The sequence below is a fragment of the Gavia stellata genome, chromosome 3, assembly GCF_030936135.1.
Source record: "Gavia stellata isolate bGavSte3 chromosome 3, bGavSte3.hap2, whole genome shotgun sequence".
Classification (NCBI taxonomy): domain Eukaryota; kingdom Metazoa; phylum Chordata; class Aves; order Gaviiformes; family Gaviidae; genus Gavia; species Gavia stellata.
The window spans coordinates 48,777,106-48,802,680 of record NC_082596.1 but is presented as its reverse complement, the minus strand read 5'-3'; the positions used below and the strand labels follow the sequence as shown (position 1 = coordinate 48,802,680).

The following is a 25,575-nucleotide window of genomic DNA, read 5'->3' as shown; positions in this document are numbered from 1 at the left end:
AGTTCTTGACCCTAGTTCAGAAAATTCAGGCAAACTTCTTTGAGAGGTAAATCTCAGGTCTTTTCCTATAAGTCCCTATGGAATGTTACTCAGAAAAGTGAAAGGTGTCACATTGAGGTCTCTACAGTATAGAAAGGATTTTTTCAGAGCTCAAGAATTTATTAATTCTTTGGAAAGTGCTAGGGATATCTATCCAGATTACTGAATGGTTTAGCATCTATCAGCCCCTTTCACTCCAATGTCACAGGAGAAGCTGACAGGTTTTTATGGTCAAAGTCAGATATTCCAGCCTGTCTGAGCATTTTGTCATGTAGAAGCAGTTGGCTTTCTGAATAAAATCAAATAGAAGGGAATGGAACAGAGAATAAGGAGCTTATCTATGTAAAACAAGAGTAAGTGTGTGAGACTACATGGAAGAGAGAGAAAAATACTGTAGTGCAGTTGGAAAAATCCTTGACATAAACAAGAGTATTAGAGGGACATGTTTGTTCTTGAACTGAACACTGTAATGCTTCCAAGCAGGGAACATGCTTTCATTAAAAATAGGCATTAATTCTAATTCTTCAGAGATGAACTTCAACTGATTTGGAATTCAGATAAGCCTTAAAGCAGTTACATATTTGAGGATTATCTAAATTTTTTCGTAAGGGGGGGCCTCATACTTCTTGGCTTCCATAAGGCTGAAGTTACTGCGCACACCGGGGAGTCTTTGCCATTCTCTTCTCTGGATCCCCAGTCACCCTGTATGCTGGGTGATCATCTCTTCTTCCGGGTTTTGTGTGTCCCCTAGCCCCCAAATAGCGTTATGCTATCTCTGTATCCACACCAGGATTCCTAAATATTTCCTTCTGAGGAGTTTTCAAAGACTGTTTACTCTTTTCTTACAGTAGGGCTTTTATGCTATTGCTCTGTGCTAAGGCTCTGTGTTGCATCGCTTTCCTTGTGGCATGTATCCTGTTAGCAGTCTCAGGGAGCTGCCCTGTTTCCTGCTCTTCATGGCAGCTTCCCTGCTCCTTCAGATGGCCTAGAGTTTCCCAGCCCCACTTACTCCTCAAAGCTCAGCCCCTTGTCATTTCATGTTCCCATATTTTTTTATTCGGGATAAGTTATTCAGTTTATAAGCTTCAGACTTCCATTGCACAGAAAAGGTTTAACATCAATAGACAGACCACAGTCAATCAGTACTTGTTGGATGCTCAGCAGTTACCCATCATCCTCTTTCTCCTTTTCCTTCCCACAATCACATGTTTTGATTCTCCACCAAGGGAGAATCATTCTTCTCAGCCAGCTATTCCAAATTCCTGAGCCCTCCCATACACTTTATGGAAAGCATTAGCATATTGTGCCAATAGATTGAGGCTGACAATGGAAGGAGGAAGATCTACCTAGCATTGGTTTTACTGGGCTATAGTAATTTTAAATTAGGTTCACATGGGATTTTAATAGAATTCTGTATAAATTCTAGACACTCCATGGCCTTCCAGATCAGAGAAATAATAAAGACTTTTTTTTTTAACCTTCTCACTGAGTCCACTTGTATCTTAGAGCTTACAAAAATAATCTAGTTATTTGCAAAATGTCTGAATGAATGGAGATTCACAAAGACACAAAGTCTAATTTCACTTCAGAATGGTGCCCCTGCTAATAGACAAAGGATCCCTATCTAGGCTATGTATGGGATGACAAGAGTTGAAAAAAACAGCAAATGAAGGACAAGAAAAAAAAAAAATCATGTTTGGGGTTAGAATTTTCCACGCTCTTTATTCACTTCAAAAACCAGCTACCAAAAGGTCAATGTTATAAAAGAGGAAAGTAAAATAGATAATATGGACAGTTCAAATGTACTATCCCTGTAGAGTTGATTTTTCAGAAACTGCTACCTTGCAGGAAAACCTAGGAAAAATATTTTTTGAAGTCATTCTCCCATAGGAGAGCAATTTCACATGTCAATATCATTAGCTCCTTGGCATTATTTCCTTGCAGAACAGCAGATAGCAAATGACAGGACAGTCTACTTGCACTAGAATACAGATTGTTTCTCTTCCTAGCATACAAAGCTTTACTGCTTCAGAGAAATATTTACAAACAATGAGAGCAAAACAATGAAGTAAAGTGTCGATGCACAGATCTAAGAGCAGTATTTACCTTTCCAAGGTTTGAATACAACCCACAAGCACTAGATTGCAGCATGATTTGTTACTGCTGGGCTTGCTTGCATTGACTTTTACATGCGTGCAAAGTGAGTGTAGAATGCTACCTACGTATCAGCCTGCTTTGCTGTAAGTACAAAGGGCACTTTGATCCCAGTTCAGGAGATTACTGTAATATAGATTTTTTCAAAAACCAACTTTGCCTGAAGAGAACAACTGCATAAAGCAGCCTGAAGGCATGAAAGCCACTGGAGAATACCATCCATGACTTCTCTCTAAGACCTTCGTCATAATCCTATTCAAGTTAAGAGGCAAAATTGCTTTTTGTTAGAATACTGTGAAATCAGTGAAAACAAAGTGTGCCAGCTCCTGAGAACAGAAGTGTAGACTCAGGGTTTTTCAGGACATGGGGAGAAGGAAATGTCAAACAGGGCCGTTTCTTTGTCTTTCAACTAGCACGGGGTACAGTATGGACAATTTTTATGTCATGCAGCTGGAGAAACCCAGCTACACCATGCCTACTCCCCCAGCTGACATCTTCTCCCAACTTAGGTTGGGGCTGAGCTCACCCCTGAAAAACCTCTTACCTAATTGCACATTTCAGAGCCTAAGAATAACACTTCCAGCATAATAAGAGTTCGGCAACTAGAACGTTAGCTAGATGGTAACATAAGCTACCAGTCTATGCTAGTTGCCTTGGCTCCTTCTGGGGTACATGGAGCAAGAGAGGACTCGTTTCACTTTTCTGAGACCTTTATCTTCCCAAGGGGACAGATCTCTCCAGGTCTTTTCCCAGTGACTAAGAGGAAACCTCAATGTCTACTTGAAGATTAGGCAAGATGAATCCTTAGGAAATTCTGGTGAGAGGCAGAAGTTGTCAGATCCTGTCTAAATTATATTTCAGAAAGAAACATTGCTCCTTTTCAACAAGCAGGGGAACTGCTTGGGAATCTGTCTCCCAGCATGGACCATTAGCACTGCTTGAGCCAGACAATGAACAAACACCATCACTCATATACTGAGTCTGCATCTATATCTGGGAACAGGTCTTCAGAAAGCACTGAATAAATTGAGAAGAAACATGGAACAAGTGCATTGGGGCATTGGGGCATTATCGTGCACAACCTGAAGGCAAGGTAAAGAAGATCTCCTAGAACTGATTGGATTTCTGGGCAAACAAAGGTCATTTGCATTATTTTGTGGAGGGCTTTCTACGAGTCTAATCTCCCGAGGCAAGGGTCATGTTTGTGTCCATTACTTATTCTCTTTGCTCTAGTGATCCTGCAGTCCTTCCATTGACTGCAATGGCAGTGCTATTCATGGACTGCCTCTAGGATTGGACTGTTTACTAAGCAAATAATCAGAATCAGCAGATTTGGAGTCATATGGGCACCCAATAAGCAGCCTGTTTTGTTGTTGGATTGGCTATAAAATCCCAAATCCCCTCAGCTCCTAGCTGCTGGCACCAAGGCTCACTAACAGCAAACAGAATGGCCTTTCACTCTGTGCTCTTTGTTTTCTTAGCTGGACTGGTATTTTTCTCTGAAGCTGCACCACTGGTGAGTCTCTTTTTATTCAAACTCAATCATTACAAGAATGATAATCTAGATTTTCTAAATGACTAGCATCTTCTTCATCCATGAAATTCTGTAACCATTAGGCTTTGCTAGAGTGTTATTTTACTACCATTTTTTAAGTAGCTTCTTCAGAATTCTTAAAACTTTTTTTTTTTGCCATTTACCCATCTGTTTTAGGATATTATGAAAGGGTCAGGGATCTAGGAGGTGTGACCTTTTATTTCTGTCTGTTTCTGTCAGTTCGTGACTCACATCCCGTATCTTCTTCTTCACCAAACAAGTGCTTCGCTAAAGCACTAAAAACATATTTTTGAAGTATGACTAAGGATTTCTTAGAGTATAATGAAGCTTAAGAAACAAATATTCTTTCAGTCCTAGGTATGTCATAAGTATTTCTTTGTTGGTTTCCTAGGGTAACATATTCCGCCTGCACTTTTAATAATTCACTATTTTCTTATTTATGACCTCATTAAAAAGGTATACTTTATGACATTTTCCCAGGGCCATATGCAACACTAAATATTTATCAAGCAATCTGTTTGTGTGTGTGTGTGTATGTAATAAAGTTATCAGTATAAAGTTCTAAGATACTCTGCTTTAAGAAACAGATGTTTGCAAACTAGCTTTGAATACCATTTGGCAAAGAACTTGCTTTTAAGTCAATGTTAATTCTGCAATAAGAATCCATCTTTTCTTTGAAAGAAGGTTTTTGCAGGGCTGGTGAACAGTTCCTATAAACCTCTACTGCTTTCCCCAAGGTCTCCCATGGCTCTGTTGATTCCAAATGCCCTCTCATGGTGAAAGTGCTGGATGCAGTCAGAGGAAGTCCTGCAGCTAATGTAGCTGTTAAAGTCTTTAAAAAGGCTGCAGATGGAAGCTGGCAGGACTTTGCTACTGGGTAAGTTACGTGGTCTTACGGAGCCATTTTCAAGGTGCCCTGGGCAAACAATTGAGAAATAAAGGGAATGGAGCTCTGATCAAAAAAGCAATATGTCTTCTAGCACACATGTCACACTATCACTGTTAACAGCACGTGAATTCTGGTCTAAAATCAATCAGATTCAAGTGGAACTTATCCATGACTGAAATACATGCTCATTGCAAAAATATGTTGAGACGCTCATCTTATCTTAGTAAGGGAATAGGTTTAATAATTAATTTTTCTCCTAGCTTCAGTACTATCTTTTCTTTCTATAAAAAGCAAAAAAAATTAAAAGCCTGTTTACCAGCATTTTGTAGGTAATCCAGACTAACCTACTATCTTCATATGCCATGGATATAGAGCTTTATTTGCAGCAGTCACATACAAAATCCTCTCTGTAAGCTTTGTTTGTACACATGAAAATAGTAAGTGCATTAGTCATCTTCTGTGTAACAAACGTGCTGGTTGGAAGACACTCCTTGGCCAGAAAGTTTTAAAGAGTCCCCTTGTAACACAAGACAGAGGCACAATCTCAGCATTCGTGGTCATTTCTATAGATCTTCATGGCTTTTGCTAGAATGACAGCTTAATACGTACAAAGCATCCTCAGATCTTCACTGAGGGGAAGGAAATATTAATATTATCTTCAGTCTATGGGAAAAGTATGGGCAACAGAGGAATATAGTTTACTAAAATTCAAATAGGTGAGGTATTCAGGCATTTAAGTTTCATTGTAACAACACATTGAAACAGATTTTTAAATAAGTCAAGAGAAATCTCTTATAACAGCAGGATATTCAAGCACAGAATGATAAGCACAAGCATGTAGAGGAGCCACCAGAGCATCCAACTGTCTTTTACTAGGATTTTTATAGCATGATTTACATAAAAGCTGCAGAAAAAAACAGAGGAGAAGACTACAAGGAGAGAGATATCTTTCTCTCCATCTGAAGGGTTTCTTTTTGTAAAACTCAAAACAAAAAATACTTTTCCTCATTGAAAAGGAAAAAGAAAGGTTAGTAGATTGAAGGAGAAACACCTCCACTCCCAAATGCTGAGTGTTAATCTAGGAACAAATGACTCTCAGAATGCATTTATATACTTTAACAAACAGAGAAACCCTGTGAAAAAATGACACGTTGTTTTCAAGGAAAGCGGAACAAGGATAGTGTCTTGTCTTTAATAAGTATTTCTGCCGTTATTAAGGAACCCAGATTATTTCAAATGTTTCATCAAGTGCTCTTGAACATGTAATACAAAAAATAATTTACAGAGGAATAAGGTAAATGCAACATCAGTATTAAATGCCCACACTTTTTGGGCATAACAGTGTTTTCTTGTTCAGTTTGCAATGCTGCTCTCAATAAGCCCAAGGAGACAAATCCAGCAGTTCTTCTTAGCCAACCTCTCTTGACACTTTAGGTCAGTACACCCCTGAGAAAATCAAATCACTTCTTAGATATAAATTGAGAAGATTAACCCCAGGCAAGTGAGAATCATTTTGCTGGGGGAATGCAGTGGATGAACATTAAACCACAATTTTTATTGCATGTAAAGATTTTGATCTTTCCCTTGACTTGCATCTTAACCAAGCTTGCTTTCAGCGATACCATTGAGTTTAGCTGATGACACTTGTTTGAACAGGGTTTTCACACATGATTGCAATTTTTCTCTTTTGGGAGAACCAGAGTTTCTCTGTGTTAAACCAGATGAAAATCTGAATGCAATCAAGGAACACAATCTGTAACTACTCCAGTCAGGTTAATAATATTTTGAAGTTACGGTACCTAGCAGATGCATATGGAAAAGTTACATTTTGTACAAATGTCTATAAAAGTTACTTTTTACCTTTTTGTTTATTTGTTTTTACTTTGCTAATGCATTTTAGGGAATTAAGCAAATGCACCTAGCAACGGGTGAATTTGGAGTAATAGTATTTAAAAGGCAGGGAGGAAGTTAGCATAGCAACAGCTGACTTTATTAAAAGGCTTATTTCAAAATTAGTCTAGCCAAAAATATAATACGATATAACTTGATATATAATATAAAATATAATAAGAGATAACTTGAGCTGAGGCGCACTCTGAGGAATGCTTTAGGGTACAGAGACCTGGGAAGCATGTAATTTGAGTTCTATATGATCTCCTCCCATGACTATCTTTGACCTTCTCACCCCTCACATGTTTTGGGAAATCTAGGTCTTATCACATAGTTCAAGAGTTGCATTCACCAAGCATAGTTCTCATGTGACCTGGGCTGTAAATCATAAAAAAAAAAAAAAGACTGCAGCATATTTGAAGTGGTTCCCCCCACCCTCCTTTTGTTTTTTAAACTCCAAAATAACAATTCATGTTCCCGAGTTATTTTCTCAGCAGTCTGCATCTGAGGGCAGAGTTTATTTCAGTGCAGTATGTGTCCCAAGAGTTCATAAAGATCATTGCACAGACAGCATAGATTTAACCTGGTCACAATAAACAACTAAGGTCCATACAGTGAAAAAGAGCATCAGGATTGCAGTCTAGGCTGAAGCCATAGTAACTTAACCGGTGGTTTGCAAATTTTTTGCTGGGAAAGCACAGCTTTTTTAACTTAACTGTCGATCTTACCGCAGATGCTGGCAGTCCACAACCTATTAAGAAAAAGCAACCATACTATGTTTATTCCCCCACTCAGACAGAAATACAAGTGCTGTTCAGAAGGAATCACTTGTAGCATTTTGCTACCAGGGCCAAATGAATGCAAGGCATCCTCTGCCTTGTGCTAATCCCATCCAAGCTCTGAATCGCACACTGTCCTGTTGGCTGTCAATGCAGCAGTAATGCTGAAGGGTTTGCTTGTGAGACCGCTTGCACTGAATGGCTACCACTTAATAACTAAAATTAAGAAAGTGCCATTAACTCCTGGTAGTGGGCAAGAGTCTTCAAGTGAACTCGTTTCCAGTTTCCCAACTGTTCTGGATGGTTAACATCTGCAACTCTGGGTCAGCACCCATTAGGGAAAGCACCATTCAAGCTGCATCCACACTTTCCTCAAACTAAAACTTATTTGTTTACCTGAACAAAGATTTGAGGCAGATACCATTTTTCCTTTTAATTGGTTTGTGTCTAGACTATCCACCTCATAAGCAGATGTATGTGAATTGCTAACTTGTACTCTGAACACTTCTGCAGGATCTCAACAATTCTGTTTCACGGTTTCAAGGACAATGAATTCTTCATCCTTTTACCTATTGCCTTTTATTAAGGCAATATAGGTTAAGCTAGGAAGTACTAATTAAACCAAAAGAAAACAGATGTGTACACTTCACAAATTGCCTGTGAGCCATGCTTCAAACAGGGCTTGGATTCTCTACAGATTTGGTCTACCCTGAATATAGTTGATTTCACTTGTGCTGGACCAGTGAGACTTTTGTCAGTCTTTGAAGTGCTAAAGTTGAAATATAAGAAAACCTGAAACTAGCATGGGGTTTTCAGTCCTGTTACTTCTTAATTTAAGCAAAAGCTCTGTCATTCAGACTTTTTTCATTCACCACCATTAACCAAAGAGGACAAATAAGATGAAGGAGGAGGCAGCAACTGGGAAAGAAAAGCTGCAATAGCACAACTGATTCTATCTCTGATAAGCAGCATGTCACTGCTTTCTCCCCTCCCTCTCTTCCTCCTCAAGGTTTTCTGTTTTCTGCTTAGACAACCACTCCTTGCCATAAAATGGGCAAGTTCCACTAGTTCTTCAAGTCAAGGCTTTCTTAATTTTTCCTTCAACTACATCATGTGGTTATGAAGTGCTATAAATATCAAATAAATATTTTCAGCAGAAAAAAAAATAAAAACTGGTAAAAAAATCAGAAATAAAGTAAAAGGAGGGAAAAGAGATGAATGGGATTTAGGAGCTAAGTATGTAAATATTTAAACAGCTGTCATACAAAGCTTGCTCCTTTTCAAACAAATAGGGTGCAATGCCAGCTATATTTCCTTCGTGTTTCCGGACTTCGTTCACCCACAGTTTTTTGTTATGAGCTGAGTACATAATCTCTCTGAGCTGGGAATTCCTATTGCTCATTTATATGGCACCCAGTGGAAGAGGCCCCAGCTCTTTGACCAAGGCACTGTAATTCGAATTAATAAAATCTTGTGATGCTAAATTGCTGTTCCAAGACACTACCACTCAGGGTCACATAAAAACTCATCAGTGTATAGGGATAAAACCTATAGCCTCAGTGCTAATAACTAGAGAATAAAATAATTTTCGACTAAAATCTCTCTTCTCTCTTTAATTATAATTTGACATTTGGCATCTTGCCTTTCACCATGACGATCCTTTTCCTAAGCCACTAACATCTGTTTCCAGAGGTTACAAGTTAAACATATTAAAAGAGGGGCCTTAACTATAATCCCTCGTGTAGCAACAGAAATTACAAAAAAAGCCAGCCAGCTTTGACTTGTGATGTATACGGATGAGTTGGTAGCAAGGACAGGCTCTGCAATATGGAAACATACACTACATAGGAGGAGAAAATTATTTCAGACTATTAAAAACCATGCAGTGTAGAATTTCGCTGTGCAGCACCTCTGCTGTTTAATATTCCACATCGACTGTTTCTGTTTAGCATCTAAATGACAGTATAAAATATTTATGTAGATATTTTACCATTACAGGAAAACCACAGAGTATGGGGAGATCCATGAGCTCACAACAGAAGAAAAGTTTGTAGAAGGAATATACAGGGTTGAGTTTGACACCAGCTCTTACTGGAAGGGACTTGGCCTTTCCCCATTCCATGAATATGCTGATGTAAGTATTTGTAAATATACCTAATAACCCATATACTGTGTAGTGGCATCAACTGGAAAGAACAAATACAGTCCTTAAATATTGAATTCAGTGAAACGGTTCACTGCCACATAAGATTGTGTAAATAAAGGCAGTACATAGCCAGCTAAGCCAAAGGAAGTAGCCAACTTCCCTGCAAATACTGACCGACATAGCTCTTCCAAAGTGGAGCTGTGCCCATTCACCCATTCAGACCAGTAGGGACTTTTGTTCAAAAAGAGCTACATTATTCAAAAGCATGCAGCATTTAAAAAACAAACAAGAAAAAAAAAGACTGCTTTTATCATTGCTGAACGAATATAGTGATTTGAAAACCCTCATTTTATAGGAAATTTCCCTCATATCAGTCAGCTGAAAATCCATGAATTGTAGTATGACCTGTAATTACAGGATAAGACGATTCTTTCTGATGTGCCCTTTTTTTTTTTAAATGTTGCTCAGTACTGAAATATGCAATAGAAAAAAAAGGCATAAAAATATAAAGAAATAACTGTAGTGAGAAAGGAAAAGTAGGCTGTTTCATCAACACCTAAATTTCACAAGAAGGCCAGCAATGCAATCATGTCTTGTGCCTTCTTTTGCTCTCAGCCCTACACTGATTTATTGTGTGCTCTATTCTATCACATTTATTTAGCACTTCCAAAAATTTTGTTTAAATTCTTCAGGCTTAATCTGCCATTAAATTTAAATTTCCCCAAATTAAGTAGTCTGGAATGGCTACAGGTTGCATTGTAGAATATTTTAAACCACAAGTTTATGAAGCTCTGTGGAAGACTAAAATAAATGACGGAGGCCCAGGTCCATAAAAGTCTGAGGTGTGGGTTGGGTCATTTAGGTAAAATAAACAATCCTCAAAAATATTCCCTAACCATTTGGATGTCTGCAAGTTTCTGGGGCCTATGGAAGGACTTCACCTCAAAAGGTGCTTAAAAGCACCTGGTTGAGACTGTTCCAGCTAGGCTGTTGAAGAAGCTTTCCTTTGATGTAATAGCCTATAGGTCAACAAATTAGCCTAGGAAGTGGGCAGAGTTCAATGACTGTGTACAAGGTAGCTGAAGCCTAGAGTCCTTATGTCCCAGCAACTTAGACTTTGGCAGGACCGGGATGACACCAAGCTGAGTGGTGAGCTTAACACGCCTGATGGACGGGATGCCACCCAGAGGGACCTAGACAAGCTCAAGAAGTGGGCCTATGTGAACCTCGTGAGGTTCAACAAGGCCAAGTGCAAGGTCCTGCACATGGGTCAGGGCAACCCCTATCAATACAGGCTGGGGGATGAAGGGATTGAGAGCAGCTGTGAGGAGGAGGACTTGGGGATAATGGTGGATGAAAAGCTGGACATGAGCCAGCAATGTGTGCTCACAGCCCAGAAAGCCAACCGTATCCTGGACTACATCAAAAGAAGCATGGCCAGCAGGTTGAGGGAGGTGATTCTGCCCCTCTACTCTGCTCTGGTGAGACCCCACCTGGAGTACTGCGTCCAGCTCTGGAGTCCTCAGCACAGGAAAGACATGGACCTGTTGGAGCGGGTCCAGAGGAGGGCCACAAAAATGAACAGAGGGCTGGAGCATCTCTTCTATGAATAAAGACTGAGAGAGTTGGGGCTGTACAGCCTGGAGAAGAGAAGGCTCCTGGGAGACCTTATTGTGGCCTTTCAATATTAAAGGGGACTTATAAGACAGATGGGGACAAACTTTTTAAAAGGGCCTGTAGCGATAGGACAAGGCGTAATGGTTTTAAACTAAAAGAGGGTAGATTCAGACTAGATATAAGGAAGAAATTTTTTACAATGAGGGTGGTGAAACACTGGAACAGGTTGCCCAGAGAGATGGTAGATGCCCCGTCCCTGGAAACATTCAAGGTTAGACTGGACAGGGCTCTGCACAACCTGATCTAGTTGAAGACGCCCCTGCTCTTTGCAAGGAGGGTTGGACTTGATGACCTTTGAAGCTGCCTTCCAACTCAAACCATTCTATGATTCTTTGTGGACCTATGTCCAAATCTCACAAATTTCTCAGTCTTCAGCGAGCATTACAAAGTAATGGGGAGCATTACCCTTCAGAAGGGTAAAATCATTGATTGAACAGAACTGGCAAAGTAGTGTGCAGAAGAAATGGAGTGTGCTTGCTAATTCTTAATAAGGTAGTTTTGAACATATGTTGTTCATCATGATCACAAGTTTTTTTCTTTTCCAGGTGGTGTTCACTGCTAATGATTCCGGTCACCGCCACTATACCATTGCCGCTCTCCTCAGTCCTTTCTCTTATTCAACCACTGCTGTTGTCAGTGATCCCCAGGAATAAACATGTACTGTCATTACACAAATACTCTCCTCCCCTAGAACTATCATAGGCTTTTAGGAGGAAGGTTTTTCCTATTGCTAATGCATAACTTTTTGCTACATTAGTTTTTTTCCTATTTTGTAATCTGGCAAACTTCAGACAAGTCAATAAAATGTTACTTCTTTAAAACAGTTTTGATTCTATTGGTGAACTTTTATTGCGTTCTAAGGTGTCATGATTTGAGTTCAAGTGTAAAGGACATCTGGAAGCCATGCATGGCATATGGAAGCAAATTAACACTTGATTTGGGTCTGTTATCTTCCTCCACTACCTTAAAAAAGTCTCACCACATGCATTGGCTCAAAATAAGAAAATTATAGAGTTGTGTTACCTTAAAAAAATGGACCAAGCACACTCAAAATAAGAAAATCATCCATGCTACTCATAGTTTACACACAGAAGAGACGGTCCCACCATCAACTAGGTCACAGGGTAAATAGGAGAAATTCTGAATTGTATATATCCAGAGAACTGAAAGAGTTAAAATCTGTGTACCTTAATTTAAAACTTCAGGAAAACCTCAACACTTTGCCATTTCAAGAGGAAAATTTGCGCTCAATCAGTCTAGGAAGTTCTGAAGCAATTTCAACTAGCACCCTTTTTAACAACTTTGATCTTCAACTCAGTTGGTTACTGTATTCAGGTGCATTCCAATTAAATCTCTAATAAGTCAAAACTCTAGCCTTTATTAAAAAAAAGTCCTAAAATAGAAGCATCATCTTAATAATTTCTTCATATTTTTAGAAACAGTAAAAGGTAAGCTGTAGAGTGACTGTGATTCAAATAATGTTGATAAACTGACCAAAGAGTTTGAGGGCTTTAGCAGTGATTTCTGTAGACTGATTGCCTATTGTATTTAAAATATCCTGAAGCAGAGGAATTGTTGTTTAACAGGATTACAGAAACTACAGAGATTGTTACTGAAATCATGCCATTCAGAAACCATCAGCATTCATCTGCCACTGACCTTGCAGTTTATCCCTACACCCAGAGCCTGCTGGGATGACTGCATACCAGGTGAATTCACAGGTTACAAAAGCTTGCCTTTAACATTTCGCTATTTGGTTACTATTTTCCCTGATTTCTGGACACTACCACAGTTACATGACTCTTGTAAGCAGTGCAAATAGTTCCAAAACAGCACCCATCTTAAAGCATGCAGATTTCATGGGCTCTTACTATTCCTAGAGCCTGAAAACCAGTAGGTTTGGTTTGCAGTGAGCTATGCCTAGCCCTCAAAACAGGACATAACTATGTTCATACAGTCATGGTGTAGTCATAAAAAAAACAAGCCAAAAAACTGCCCTGCATGTAGTCATCCACCTGAGGACGGGATAAACCAAGTAAGAGAGCATATGTGCATGCATCTATGCAAAGATCAGAAAGACAAAGTTTAATTTCAAGAAGAAGTAACAGTTCCCTAAAATGAAGCACAGACTTCTGGTGGGGGCTGACTTGCAGTTATATAGGGGAAGTCCTGAACTTGTATTGAATCTAAGGCACAAGTAAAGTGACAGGACTTAAAACACTGTTTAACTGTGCTCCAGAAAGGGGTATGCAGGTATCTAGTTCTCATGCTGGAAACCAAAAGTAACATTTTTCCTCCAGGGGAATGCATAAGATAACTAGATAGCCCACACATTATTCACTTACCTTTTATCAGAGATGGGGGTGAGGCCACCACAGAGAGAAATCTCATAATAGAGAAACATGGGTGAGTCAGTTAAGCCAAGCTATAACCACAGATAAATTCTCACTGAAACTGAAATTGCTGAGTGGACAAGAAATTTGTATTTCGCTCAACTATATGAGATGCATACAGCACTACTCCTCAACAAAAAGAGAAAAATAAACCAGTATAGACATTGTTTCCAAGAAAATAGATCACTGCAGTTGAGCTAGGCAATATCGCTGTATTTCCACAGGCAGTGATAGAAGACACTTATTTTTGCAGACAAGGTTCATGTTTGTATGGGTTACTTATTTTCTCATTGTTTACTAAGTAAATAATATGAATCGGCATGTTGAAAGTCATATGGGTTTTCTGATAAGTAGCCTCAGTTTAGAGGTCTTGATATATAAAATCACAGATCCCACCAGTTTCTACTTGCTGACACTGAGACTTCCTAGTGGTAGGCAAAATGTCCTTTTACTCTGTATTTCCTGTTTTCTTAGCTGGCCTGGCATTTTTCTCTGAAGCTGCACCACCCGTAAGTGTCTCAGGACACTTCATAAGGATGTAGTCCCAGCTTTTTTTTTTTTTTAAATACTTTAATTAGTGTAAGTGAAAAATAGAATACGCCATTTTATTGCAATTATTTTGATTTTATGGTATGTATTGACTGTAGTTCTCTCCTACTGCTGTTTTTCCAGTCTGTTCTTTTCTTTCTCCTTCTCTAGTGATTAGTGAGAGGGCTTTATGGTTAGAGAAGCAGCATTTGTCATTAGACTCAGTGACTACGTGAAAAACAATGTAAGAGAAGAAAGAAAAAAAATATCATCTTCACTACACAAAAGCCTTGAGCCTGTTGAAAAGTAACTAATAGCCCTTATAACATGATGAACAAGCTCCTATCATGAGGGATTTCTTTCCCTGTTGTGAGATCCATGCTGGAGAAATGCCTTCTGTAGTCCTCTCCCTTAAGGTTCTACCCATTACAGTTCTATCCCATGCAAGCAAGAAGGGATCGCAACACTCATTGATGCAAGCAAAGAGCAGAGCCAAAGCCAGGATCCTGCTTACAGAGGGCTCATTTATTCCAGCAAAGCAAGCTAGAGACACAGACACTTCAGCCTGAAATCCTCTGAGAACAGACTTGTCTTTCTCTCTTTCCCCCTACTCATTCTTCCTCTCAAGCTCTGATCTTTGGGAAAATGAATACCTGACCAACCTTTGTGAGGAAGCAGACTTTCACTGAGATCCCAGGGTGTAAAAGCCAGGAAAATAGGTGGTGGCACTAGAGCCCCGTTGCCAATGCCTCAAAAGAAACACCAGCAAGGAGCCTGTGCATTCCAGAAAGGGAGCCTGAGGAGTCAGGGCATACAGGCAGTATAGATACATGCTGATACATTGGTCTGACAGAGGGCAGGGATCCTGGGCAATGGGGTATTCAGTATATCACAGACTGTAAGAGGAGATGTAAGAGAGGGTCCTTAGTTTTTAACATCTACATCATGATTCATTTTGCAATGATTAAATGGAGATCAATGATTGCTATTTTGAGACCACCCCTGGTTAGCACCTTCCACAAAGCTCTATTTTCTCACTTTTCATATACAGAATTAGGTAATGGAAAGTCAAAAGCCCTGATGAAACTCTACCTTTGAACAGGTAGAACATCAGGGCACAAGCACTGCTTGTGATGAACATGTTGGGAGTGAAACTACAGCCATCCTATCTTTGAAGTAAGGTTCTCCTCTCCTAACCCTGCATAGCTGCCAGGGGCTGACAAATATGATCCAACACGGTGTTAGGAGAGAGTCTGTATATGGTGCTTATCAAGTTTACATCAGAATTAAGATAACTCTATGGCAACAGGACATCAGAAGCTCTCAAATCCAGAAACCTGTGCTTGAATTGCCACTCCAAAATACAGAGGAAGAGTTGCCAGATTTTTAAACACCCATACTACCTTTGAAGATTTGATTATTCCTGTTGAGGTCACAATTTATTTACAACTTCATGCTGGAGATGATGTGTAGCTAAGCCATGACGAAGACAAAACAGAAATATGTTCTCACACACAGCTGCAGTGCCTCCTCAGCGCACATGGCTACCCACCCCCCGACAGCTCCTGACATCTTCCTCCCCAGTTCCACCACATCCAGCCCCCAGAAAGCTTCAGGCTACATTTCTGCAGTACACAGTGATCTTGTTGAGGAAAATGTAGCATATTCTGTAGATCTAAAGAATAAGATCCCTTACTGCTTTATTATGCACCATCGTTTATCTTTCTTACAACGTAAAAATTCTCTCTTCCCACCTGAAAGACTCTGCTGACTCCAAGGATCCTCTTTTTATAAAAATTCTAGATTCAGTCCGAGGAAGTCCAGCTCCAAGTGTTCCAGTTAAGTTACATAAAGAAGCTGCAGATGGATCTTGGGAACTGTTACATTCAATGTAAGTCATACCAAAATAATGAGTGAAAGAAGAGAAAGGCAATGGGAAGAGGCCAAATAGCTGAAAAACCAGTTTCACATTCTCTACCATGTCTTTTTTACTCAGAGGAAAGGTAACATGCTATTGAATGAATTTGCTGCAGAGTGCCTTTTAACTGTACTACAGTTTCAACTATCAAAATGGTTTTATAATGCTTTATAATTCCTGTGAGCACAAGAAAGTATTTTAAACTATCCTTTAATTCAATCATCACTTTTTAGTACCCACCAATGAACTCCTGCATTGTTACCAGAAGAATCAGGCAGATTCTTTTGGTTTGTTTGAAACTAAGACTCTGGTTGAGAATCCTACCTTTGTTGGCTATTTTCCTTCTTTCTAAATGGATTTTCATTTCGTACAACACCACAGAAAACACTGAACTGATTTGAATATATACATCATAACTGATAGCCGCCTTTGCTTCAAGAAAAACGAATCAACCAAAAGGAGACAAGTTGGGCTTAAAGCTTTCTCACCTCCTCCCCCACAGAGAAGGGAGTGTTTTGATTGTATAGAGCTCAATGATTGTGACGACAAGGTTGAATGCTTATGGGTAAGGATGAGGGGGAAGGCCAACAAGGCGGATATCCTGCTGGGTGTCTGTTATAGACCACCCAACCAAGACGAAGAAGCCGATGAAGCATTCTACAAGCGACTGGCAGAAGTCTCACAATCGCAAGCCCTTGGGAGACGGTCCTGAAGGGCAAAGAGGTCCAGGAAGGCTGGACCTTCTTCAGGACAGAAATCTTAAAGGCACAGGAGCAGGCAGTCCCCACGTGCCATAAGAAGAGCCGGCGGGGGAAGACGACCGGCCTGGCTGAACAAGGAGATTTTGCTGGGACTCAGGAAAAAAAGGAGAGTTTATCACCTCTGAAAGAAGGGGCAGGCAACTGAAGAAGAGTACAAGGACCTCGTTAGGTCATGCAGAGAGGGAATTAGAAAGGCAAAAGCCCAGCTAGAGCTCAATCTGGCCACGGTCGTGAGGGATAACAAAAAATGTTTCTATAAATACATTAACAACAAAAAGAGAGCCAAGGAGAATCTCCATCCTTTACTGGATGCAGGAGGAAACATCATCACAAAGGATGAGGAAAAGGCTGAGGTACTTAATGCCTTCTTTGCCTCAGTCTTACATAGCCAGACCAGGTATCCTCAGGGATACCCTGAGCTGGAAGACAGGGATGGAGAGCAAAATAAACTCCCCGTGATCCAGGAGGAAGCAGTTAATGACCTGCTATGCCACCTGGACACTCACAAGTCTATGGGGCCTGATGACACCCAACCAAGAGTACTGAGGGAGCTGGCGGAGGAGCTTGCCAAGCCATTCTCCATCATTTATCAACAGTCCTGGTTAACAGGGGAGGTCCCGGACAACTGGAGGCTTGCCAACATGATGCCCATCTACAAGAAGGGCCGGAAGAAGGATGCGGGGAACTACAGGCCTGTCAGCCTGACCTTGGTGCCGGGAGAGATTATGGAGAGGTTCATCTTGAGGGCGCTCACAGGGCACGTGCAGGACAACCAAGGGATCAGGCCCAGCCAGCACGGGTTCATGAAAGGCAGGTCCTGCTTAACCAACCTGATCTTCTATGACCAGGTGACCTGCCTAGTGGGTGAGGGAAAGGCTGTCGATGTTGTCTACCTGGACTTCAGTAAAGCCTTCGACACTGTCCCCCACAGTATTCTCCTGGAGAAGCTGGCAACTGGTGGCTTAGACAGCTGCACTCTTCACTGGGTAAAAATCTGGGTGGATGGCCGAGACCAGAGAGTCGTGGTGAATGCAGTGAAATCCAGTTGGTGGCCGGTCACAGGTGGAGTCCCCCAGGGCTCAGTTTTGGGGCCGGTCTTGTTTCATATATTTATTGATGATCTGGATGAGGGGATTGAATGCTCCCTCAGCAAGTTTGTAGACGACACCAAGTTGGGTGGGTGTGTTGATCTGCTCAAGGGTCGAAAGGCTCTGCAGAGGGACCTGGACGGGCTGGATCGATGTGCCGAGGCCAACTGTATGAGGTTCAACAAGGCCAAGTGCCGGGTCCTGCACTTTGGCCACAACAACCCCATGCAATGCTACAGGTTGGGGGGACGAGTGGCTGGAAAGCTGCCCTGCAGAAAATGACCTGGGGGTGTTGGTCGACAGCCGGCTGAAGATGAGCCAGCAGTGTGCCCAGGTGGCCAAGAAGGCCAACGGCATCCTGGCCTGTATCAGAAATAGTGTGGCCAGCAGGAGCAGGGAGGTGATCGTGCCTCTGTACTCGGCGCTGGTGAGGCCGCACCTCGAATACCGTGTTCAGTTTTGGGCCCCTCACTACAAGAAGGACATTGAGGTGCTGGAGCGTGTCCAGTGTCCAGAGAAGGGCGACAAAGCTGGTGAGGGGTCTGGAGCACAAGTCTTATGAGGAGCAGCTGCGGGAACTGGGGTTGTTCAGTCTGGAGAAGAGGAGGCTGAGGGGAGACCTCATCGCTCTCTACAATTACCTGAAAGGGGGTTGTGGTGAGTTGTCACTTCTCCCAAGTGACTAGCGACAGGTCAAGAGGAAATGGCCTCAAGTTGTGCCAGGGCAGGTTCAGGCTGGATATTAGGAAAAATTTCTTTGCTGAGAAAGTGGTGAAGCATTGGAACAGGCTGCCCAGGGTAGTGGTAGAGTCACCGTCACTGGAGGTGTTCAAGGAATGTGTGGACGTGGCATTGTGGGACATGGTTTAATGGGCATGGTGGTGTTGGGTTGACGGTTGGACCTGATGATCTTACAGGTCTTTTCCAACCTTAGTGATTCTGTGAATTACGTCTGAAGTAAGAAAAAGAATCTCCCAGATATTCAAATGCTGACATGTCTTTTAAAAAATGTAATTGTAGAATTTCAAGTGTAGATGAGTTTTTTTTTAAATTGCCCTCAATTCTAGTATATATTAACACTTTAAAAACTCAAAAGCAATTTTTACTTAAACTATAATCTGAAATGAAATTGAAAAAATTCTTAGGGGGTACACAGAATCAACAGTCTTTCTCTGTTCGATAAGCAATATCCCACTTCCACACTTTTCTCCTCAAGATACCTGCAAAGTCTCACCCTCTTTCCAGGTCTGTTAATGGTCTGTTCTACCGAAAAAAAGTGAGACAGCACTCACAAGGGCTAAAGCAAGCATAGTGCAGGAATTTCAATAGTGGGATCCCAGACTCAGATGCCTTTGCAGGAAGTCCATGAGAAACTGTACGAAAGCAGCCCTTTGGTGTCACAGAGCAGTGGGCTGGCAGAAGCAACAGTGCTTTCATATGTGTCCCTGAAAAGTATAGCTACAGTGAAGGCTACGCATATTTGTACATGAGGGGGCAGGGAAAAAACAATCTATTCATGTTGTCCTACTTAAATTGCCTCCCACCCCTCAAGCGAGACAATAGCTTCACACATGGGAAGACACTGGAAATGCACGCAATTTTCCATTAAGAGGAAGTTTACTTATCTTCAAATCTGAGCTTCGAGGCTTTATATAAAGATACTCAACTGGACAGGTTGATGTTGACTGAAGCATTAAAAACATACTTAACATCTGAAACAAAGAACCAAGTAACATAAACACAAGGTGTGCAAAAGTCATGACAATACTAAATCAACCTCTCCAGCCTTGTTAATTTGTAAATAATTGAATATTAGCAAGAGATTCTGAAATAACTGTTGTCAGTTAAAGATATGCTTGGTTCTAGCTGAGAAAGCTTATTAGAGAAATGAGCAGTTATCTAACAATGATGAATCTATGACAAAAAAAAAATACAGACATTTGAACAGATTAAAAAATCTGGTAACTGACTACAGAGCATCTTGTAAGATACAAATTATGTTCTATGACTTCATAGTTACAAACTATATTAAAGCACAAATCCTAAGTAATGCACTGGACAATGACATAAAAACCATTCAATTCTTCATTTTTCTCTGCATGCAATTTGAATAAAATATGTTCAGAAAAAGATTTGGCAGCTGGAACACAAAACAGTGGTTTGTGACTACTAAAATCAGACACTACTAGCATTGCATTGTTACTTGTGGATAACCTACCCAATCAAAACCCTAGTATTATATAACTTATTTCACAGAAACAGGTTTCAACCAAGAGATGTGTTTGAGAGACAGCATTCAATATTGGTTCTGGAGCCCCAAATTGGTTGGTGTTCAAAGGTCCATAATTTCAAGCCAGTACTATGGCCTTGGATAGCACTGATAGCATCTTCAGATCAAACAAAACCATCTGTTTGTTGAGGGTGGAAAACCAACTGATCAATACAGACAACAGGGAATTCCATAAGGCCATGAAATAGGTTGGCTGACCTAGAGTCATTTCAAAAAGCAGATCTCAAATTTCAGACAGCCAACTGTAAAAAATATTAACACTGATAAAACAACTCAATATATTTAAATAGTAAGAAAACCATGGAAAAATCAAAAAAGTTGACCCTACTTACTTGCACAGCAAGTGCATCATAGAGCTTCCACATTACTTACAGCAGTGGTGAAGTTTTCCCTCTGAGTGGGTTCATTTGATTAACTCCAAGACTCTGCCAAGAGTCTATGAACAATAATGCCAGCTTTTGGCTCACCCCCAAACCATGCAGAGTAGTGACATGGCAGGCAGCCATCTGCTGTCGCGACCATGGAAGTAGCAAATGCCAAGACAAGCTCTGAAGCATCCATAATACAGATGGACGTAAGCCATTCCAGATCAATAGAAGTATTCATCATATTACTTAAGCTACACAACATCACTCAAGTTCAGTTGCCAAGAACTGCATTTTTTCTCAGGCTTTTAACCAAAATATAAAAGCGCATTCTTCTGCCATGACAGACAAACCAATCACAACAGAGAGCTCCCAACTAAAGAACATTTTGTAACAGGGATATACAAGATTGAGCGTGACACAGCCTCTTATTGGAAGAGACTGGGCTTGAATCCCTTCCATCACCATGCTGATGTGAGTATTCATTCTCTCCTGTACTTTAGTTGCAAAGAATAAAGATACTTTGTATGTCTAGGTTTCAATTACTAATTGCACATGTTGAACTTTCTTTTCACTTTAAAATATTTTTGCGTTAACACTTTAAATCCGGTCTCAAAGCTTTGTAACAACATACTCATGAGAGAATCTAGTTACTAGCTTCCCCATAACTCTCAACAAGATCTTAGATGCATTACTTATAAAGAGGTTTTCTGTCCTTCTACTTAAGCCTGTGATTCTTTCTGTGACTATTTCTAGACAACTGAGGGAGAAGAGGTGGAGTACTCTGTTAAGTCTCCTGGGAGAAGGAATTTTCTGCCTTTCAGATCCAGTATTTGTACAGCTGCAGACAAAGTTTATGATTCAGATTTTTAAAGATAATGGAAGTATGAACTGTGTTCTGGATGCTTGGACCCTCAGCTTAGCACGCAAAAAAGTGTAACAGGCCTTTTGAGTTTGCATGGGACAGATAAACTGGTTAGATGAAGGTGGTCCAAACCTGGTACCAGCTGAGGCCAGCTCCAGGGTTTGGGACTTCTTGGGGGCTGTCCCCTTCCCCTCCGCAGCATCAGCCCTTTCACATGACCTTTCAGTAGCAGTGGCAGTCCTGCATTAGTTGTTTGCTGGACTGTGACAGATCAGTGAGCACCACCAGCTGTACAGTCTGCAACTGCTGCTCAAACACCCATTCATCTCCTTGGAAAAAAGGTGGCAAACACCTGGGTTAAATTTTTTTTCTGCTTCCCTGAAATGGATGAGACACAACATTCTTATTCTAGGCAGTAATGAAGGTTCATGCTGGATAGTCTTGCCTTCTGTGATAACTGAAATAAAAGTGGTAAGATGAAAGATTCACAGCATGCAAGTAAATTGATTATACATCAAGATAACGTTTAAGTCTATATTCCAGACTAGAAATTACTTTAATTCAGAGTGCAAGAACCTCCTTTCTTATACATAAGCCTCAGCAGGAATGTTTTGCTCAGTTCACTAGTGGTTTCATATGCATTTTTTTTATTAACGTTGAAAGGAGCACAAGCTATGCATCACAGAATATTATTAAACTGTGTCTATTTTAAAAGTTGACAACCATCACCTCACAACACAAAATAAACTACTATGTAGAGGGAGAAATGAAAAGACAGGACATGAGCTGATGAGGGATATGTTAAAAGGGCTGTTGTAAATGATTCATACATAAGGTCATTATCATGCTGTGGCCAAAGGACTAATGCAGTCCTTCTCTATCTACTAGATATGTAAGTAGGATTAAAGAAAATTCATTGTTTCATATTTTGGCCTGATCATAGTTACTGTAGCACTATGTTTAATTCTTTTCCTCAAAGTTCAGGACTTCGTAAGAGCAACAAAAATATTCAAATACTTTAAAGAATGCCTTTTTTTTTTAAATAAAGACCATCAATAGGGTTCAATGTAGATCTTCAGTAAGGAAAAAAAAATTTTGTTGTCATTTATGAGTACCAACAAGGAGCCCCCAATTCGGATAATAAATATATTTGATAAAATTTTAAGTGATATGTATGCTTTTAACAAAGGATATTTAACCAGGGGAAAAACTGTGTGTGACAGGCAGTCACAGATCACACTGATCAAATCACCACAAGCGAAGGTATTTCCAAAGTTTTGTGGGAGGTTAGATAAAATGATCACAATGGTTCCATCTAGGCTCGTATCTAGATCGCTTCTCATTTGTCTTGTACTTTTTTCTTTTTCCAGGTGGTGTTCACAGCAAATGATGCTGGTTATTGACATCACTCCATTGCTGTTGTCCTCAATCCCTGTTCTTACTCAACTACAGCAGTAGTTAGTGATCCAGTGGAATAGAAGCTGACATTAAGCATGAAAATTTCAAGGTGTAAATTGAAATTTCCATAGATGATAAGAACTTTGTTTCTGACTGTATCAACAGCTTTAGATTTCATAGTAAATCATTAACAGTCAAGTTGTTTGTTGACTTTGTTAGCTTTAGGAAGAATAGGTATTGACTTTGTTTTCAAATACTCTTCTGAATAAAAGTATTCCTTATTACTGTATTCTCTAAGTATCACTCTTCTGAATAAAAGTTTAGGGTTTGAAAAAAACACATTAAGCTTAGAAAAAAATGCACTGAAACTCCATTAATGGGATTCTGAGAACAAACCAAAATCTTCCACGAAGTTAATAAACAACATTCCATCTTGCAAAGGAAACGAACCAAACACATCTGAAAGGTATCTTATGAAAAGTAAGCACACAGGAAATACAGTCCACCACCTACCATCATCTATACTTTATTACTGAAGCCCACAATAGATGAAGTCACATGGGACTACTACCCAGAGCCCCACATAATCATCAGATAAACTCACCTCCCAATTCTGATTTTTAAGATACAGAAGCAAAAGCAGCTTAGAAGTGACAGCAAGATAGAATAACATTTAAGGATGCTACACATACTTAAAAAGCCTTCTTTCCTGCTTTCCAATCAATATATTGTAACTGGTGACACTTTCAAGGAGAGTCCATATCCAGCGTTGCAGAAAAGTATATCCATCAAACATACCTGAAGAAGTTTATTCGTGTATTTTCATAAAATTCTGCAACTACCTTTGTCCCCAGTTGAAGTACTCCCCAAAAATACTCGTATACCTCTAACCATCAGACACTTTTGTAATAGCTGTAAGATACAAAGAAAAGTAAGAAGGATAACGGATGATTCCTGAGAAAATCAGCTCCCTATTTAATGCCAGGAGAAATATGGATGAATCCTTCTTTTTCTCATTCTTGAAATCCATCTATAAAGACGACTACTGCTAAAGAGAAATAAGCTTAGAGAAAAGCCATTAGGAAATTCAACAGAATAGCAATCCTTTCTTGGAAAAGTACACAAAAATGCTGAGTCATTTAGCCTAATAAAACCAAAAGCTGAAAGCATATGAATACCAATAGAGGGAAAACTATTTGTTAGCCTAACTCTTGATCACATCACAGCCTAACCTCACATATTTGCTGGCCAGGTTTCCCTTCCTTTTGTTGTTACTTCGAGGTACTAAGCACTACAAAAATGAGCACTTTGTCTATAAACAAAACACAAAGAAGATATGTTCTCCACAGAACCTCAGAATAAACAAACCAACGCAATCTTTAGAACATTATATTTCATAAAAGACAATGATAAAAAAGTACAAACATTTTCATGAACAACAAAAAAACAAAACTATGACAGTACACAGGAAATTCCCAGCATTTATTTCAGTGCATTTTTCATTAAGCCTATCTTACGTACATCTACAAATAAAATAATCTTAAGTACACTTCTTGCTGATACGCAATGGATCCTTTTAATACTTCTAAATAACTGGCTCATTAGTAACCCACTACAACATAGTCATTAGTAAACATAATGCTAGGAAAAGATTGGCAAGATCCAAGAAAAAGGACATTTTGCACTTGTTTTTCAATATACTGTGTCTTGCAAAATGGATTTTAGATTTTATATTCTCCTACTTAAATTTAAAATACAGAAAATGGGCCTAAGAGTATCTTAGCTTATCAGCCAGATTCCACTGTTAATATTTCTGTAATGTTTTTAATTGTAAATTTGCAAGACCTTCAGAATCTTGTAAAATATTCCCTCTTTCTTCTCCCTCCATGTTCACTCCTTGAAGAGAAGATGTCCTTAATTTGCCTTGGCAGCAATGCAAAAGCCAATGTGACTGACTTCTCTCTACATTTTACAAGAATCATGAAAATATCAAAAGGAATGTGCACAACTCTTAGTTCTGCATCACATTTATTTTGTTTGAAGGCACTGTCTATGTTAAAATTCACTACAGAATAGTACTGAGTTAAAGCAGGTAGTATACAAACACTATTTTTGATGTCATTTAAGATGGCAACTTTTAAAACTTCCCAACAAAGTGACAAAAGGTATTTAGAGAAGAGTGTTGGTTAACAATTCATAATTTAACATCCATCACTTTGGGGCACCAAAATGTAAACTTTTTAAGAACTCAGCTATATGTCATAATAACATACTGGTTTAAATCACTTTTTTCTAAGACCATACATGATTAATCGCTTAGAGCTGTAAAGTTCTATTAGTTCAGCCACAGCATATCTGTAATATAGTATGTATATATGTATATATACATATATATGCATTAGAATTTTTTAAAATTGCACATTAATTTCACGGAATGCCTAACAAACAGGCACAAAAGCATGCTTCAGAAACCAGTACAGACCTACAGTACCAAAGGATGTTTCATAATCACAGGTGTTAAATTGTAGGTGAACTTGTACTGAAAACCAGAAATAACTTCAAAATTACATCAGTGATTTAAAAATTTATTCAACGGTTCTTAAAGAATTGTATTAGTCTGTTATGAAATAAGACTAATTTTATTTTGAAGATATAATTGTTCATACAGTGTATTAATTGTCTCCCCTTTATCCATACGCTTCAGAATATTCTATACACTCAGTTATAGAAAAATATATCAGGAGGTAATCAAACCACTTAAGCATGCTTTTGAAGGATGTTTTGTTAACTTTATGCTCACTTCTTGTTTTCATTGCATTACATCATTCCTAAAGCATATT

The 25,575-nt window shown here is 39.6% G+C and overlaps 2 protein-coding genes across 2 annotated transcripts; both read left to right on the top strand.

Moving 5' to 3' along the window:
- Positions 1–3,640: 3,640 nt before the first annotated feature.
- Positions 3,641–11,952, top strand: LOC104259117 (transthyretin). Its single transcript, XM_009814434.2, has 4 exons — positions 3,641–3,709; positions 4,486–4,625; positions 9,305–9,440; positions 11,675–11,952. Exons 1-4 carry the CDS (start codon positions 3,641–3,643, stop codon positions 11,780–11,782), a joined length of 453 nt encoding a protein of 150 aa, XP_009812736.2. The 3' UTR covers positions 11,783–11,952.
- Positions 11,953–13,962: 2,010 nt separating this feature from the next.
- Positions 13,963–22,740, top strand: LOC132316749 (transthyretin-like). Its single transcript, XM_059815529.1, has 4 exons — positions 13,963–14,035; positions 15,812–15,941; positions 20,820–20,946; positions 22,708–22,740. The coding sequence occupies exons 1-4, from the start codon at positions 13,963–13,965 to the stop codon at positions 22,738–22,740; spliced, it is 363 nt and encodes a 120-aa protein (XP_059671512.1).
- The last annotated feature ends 2,835 nt before the right edge of the window (positions 22,741–25,575 follow it).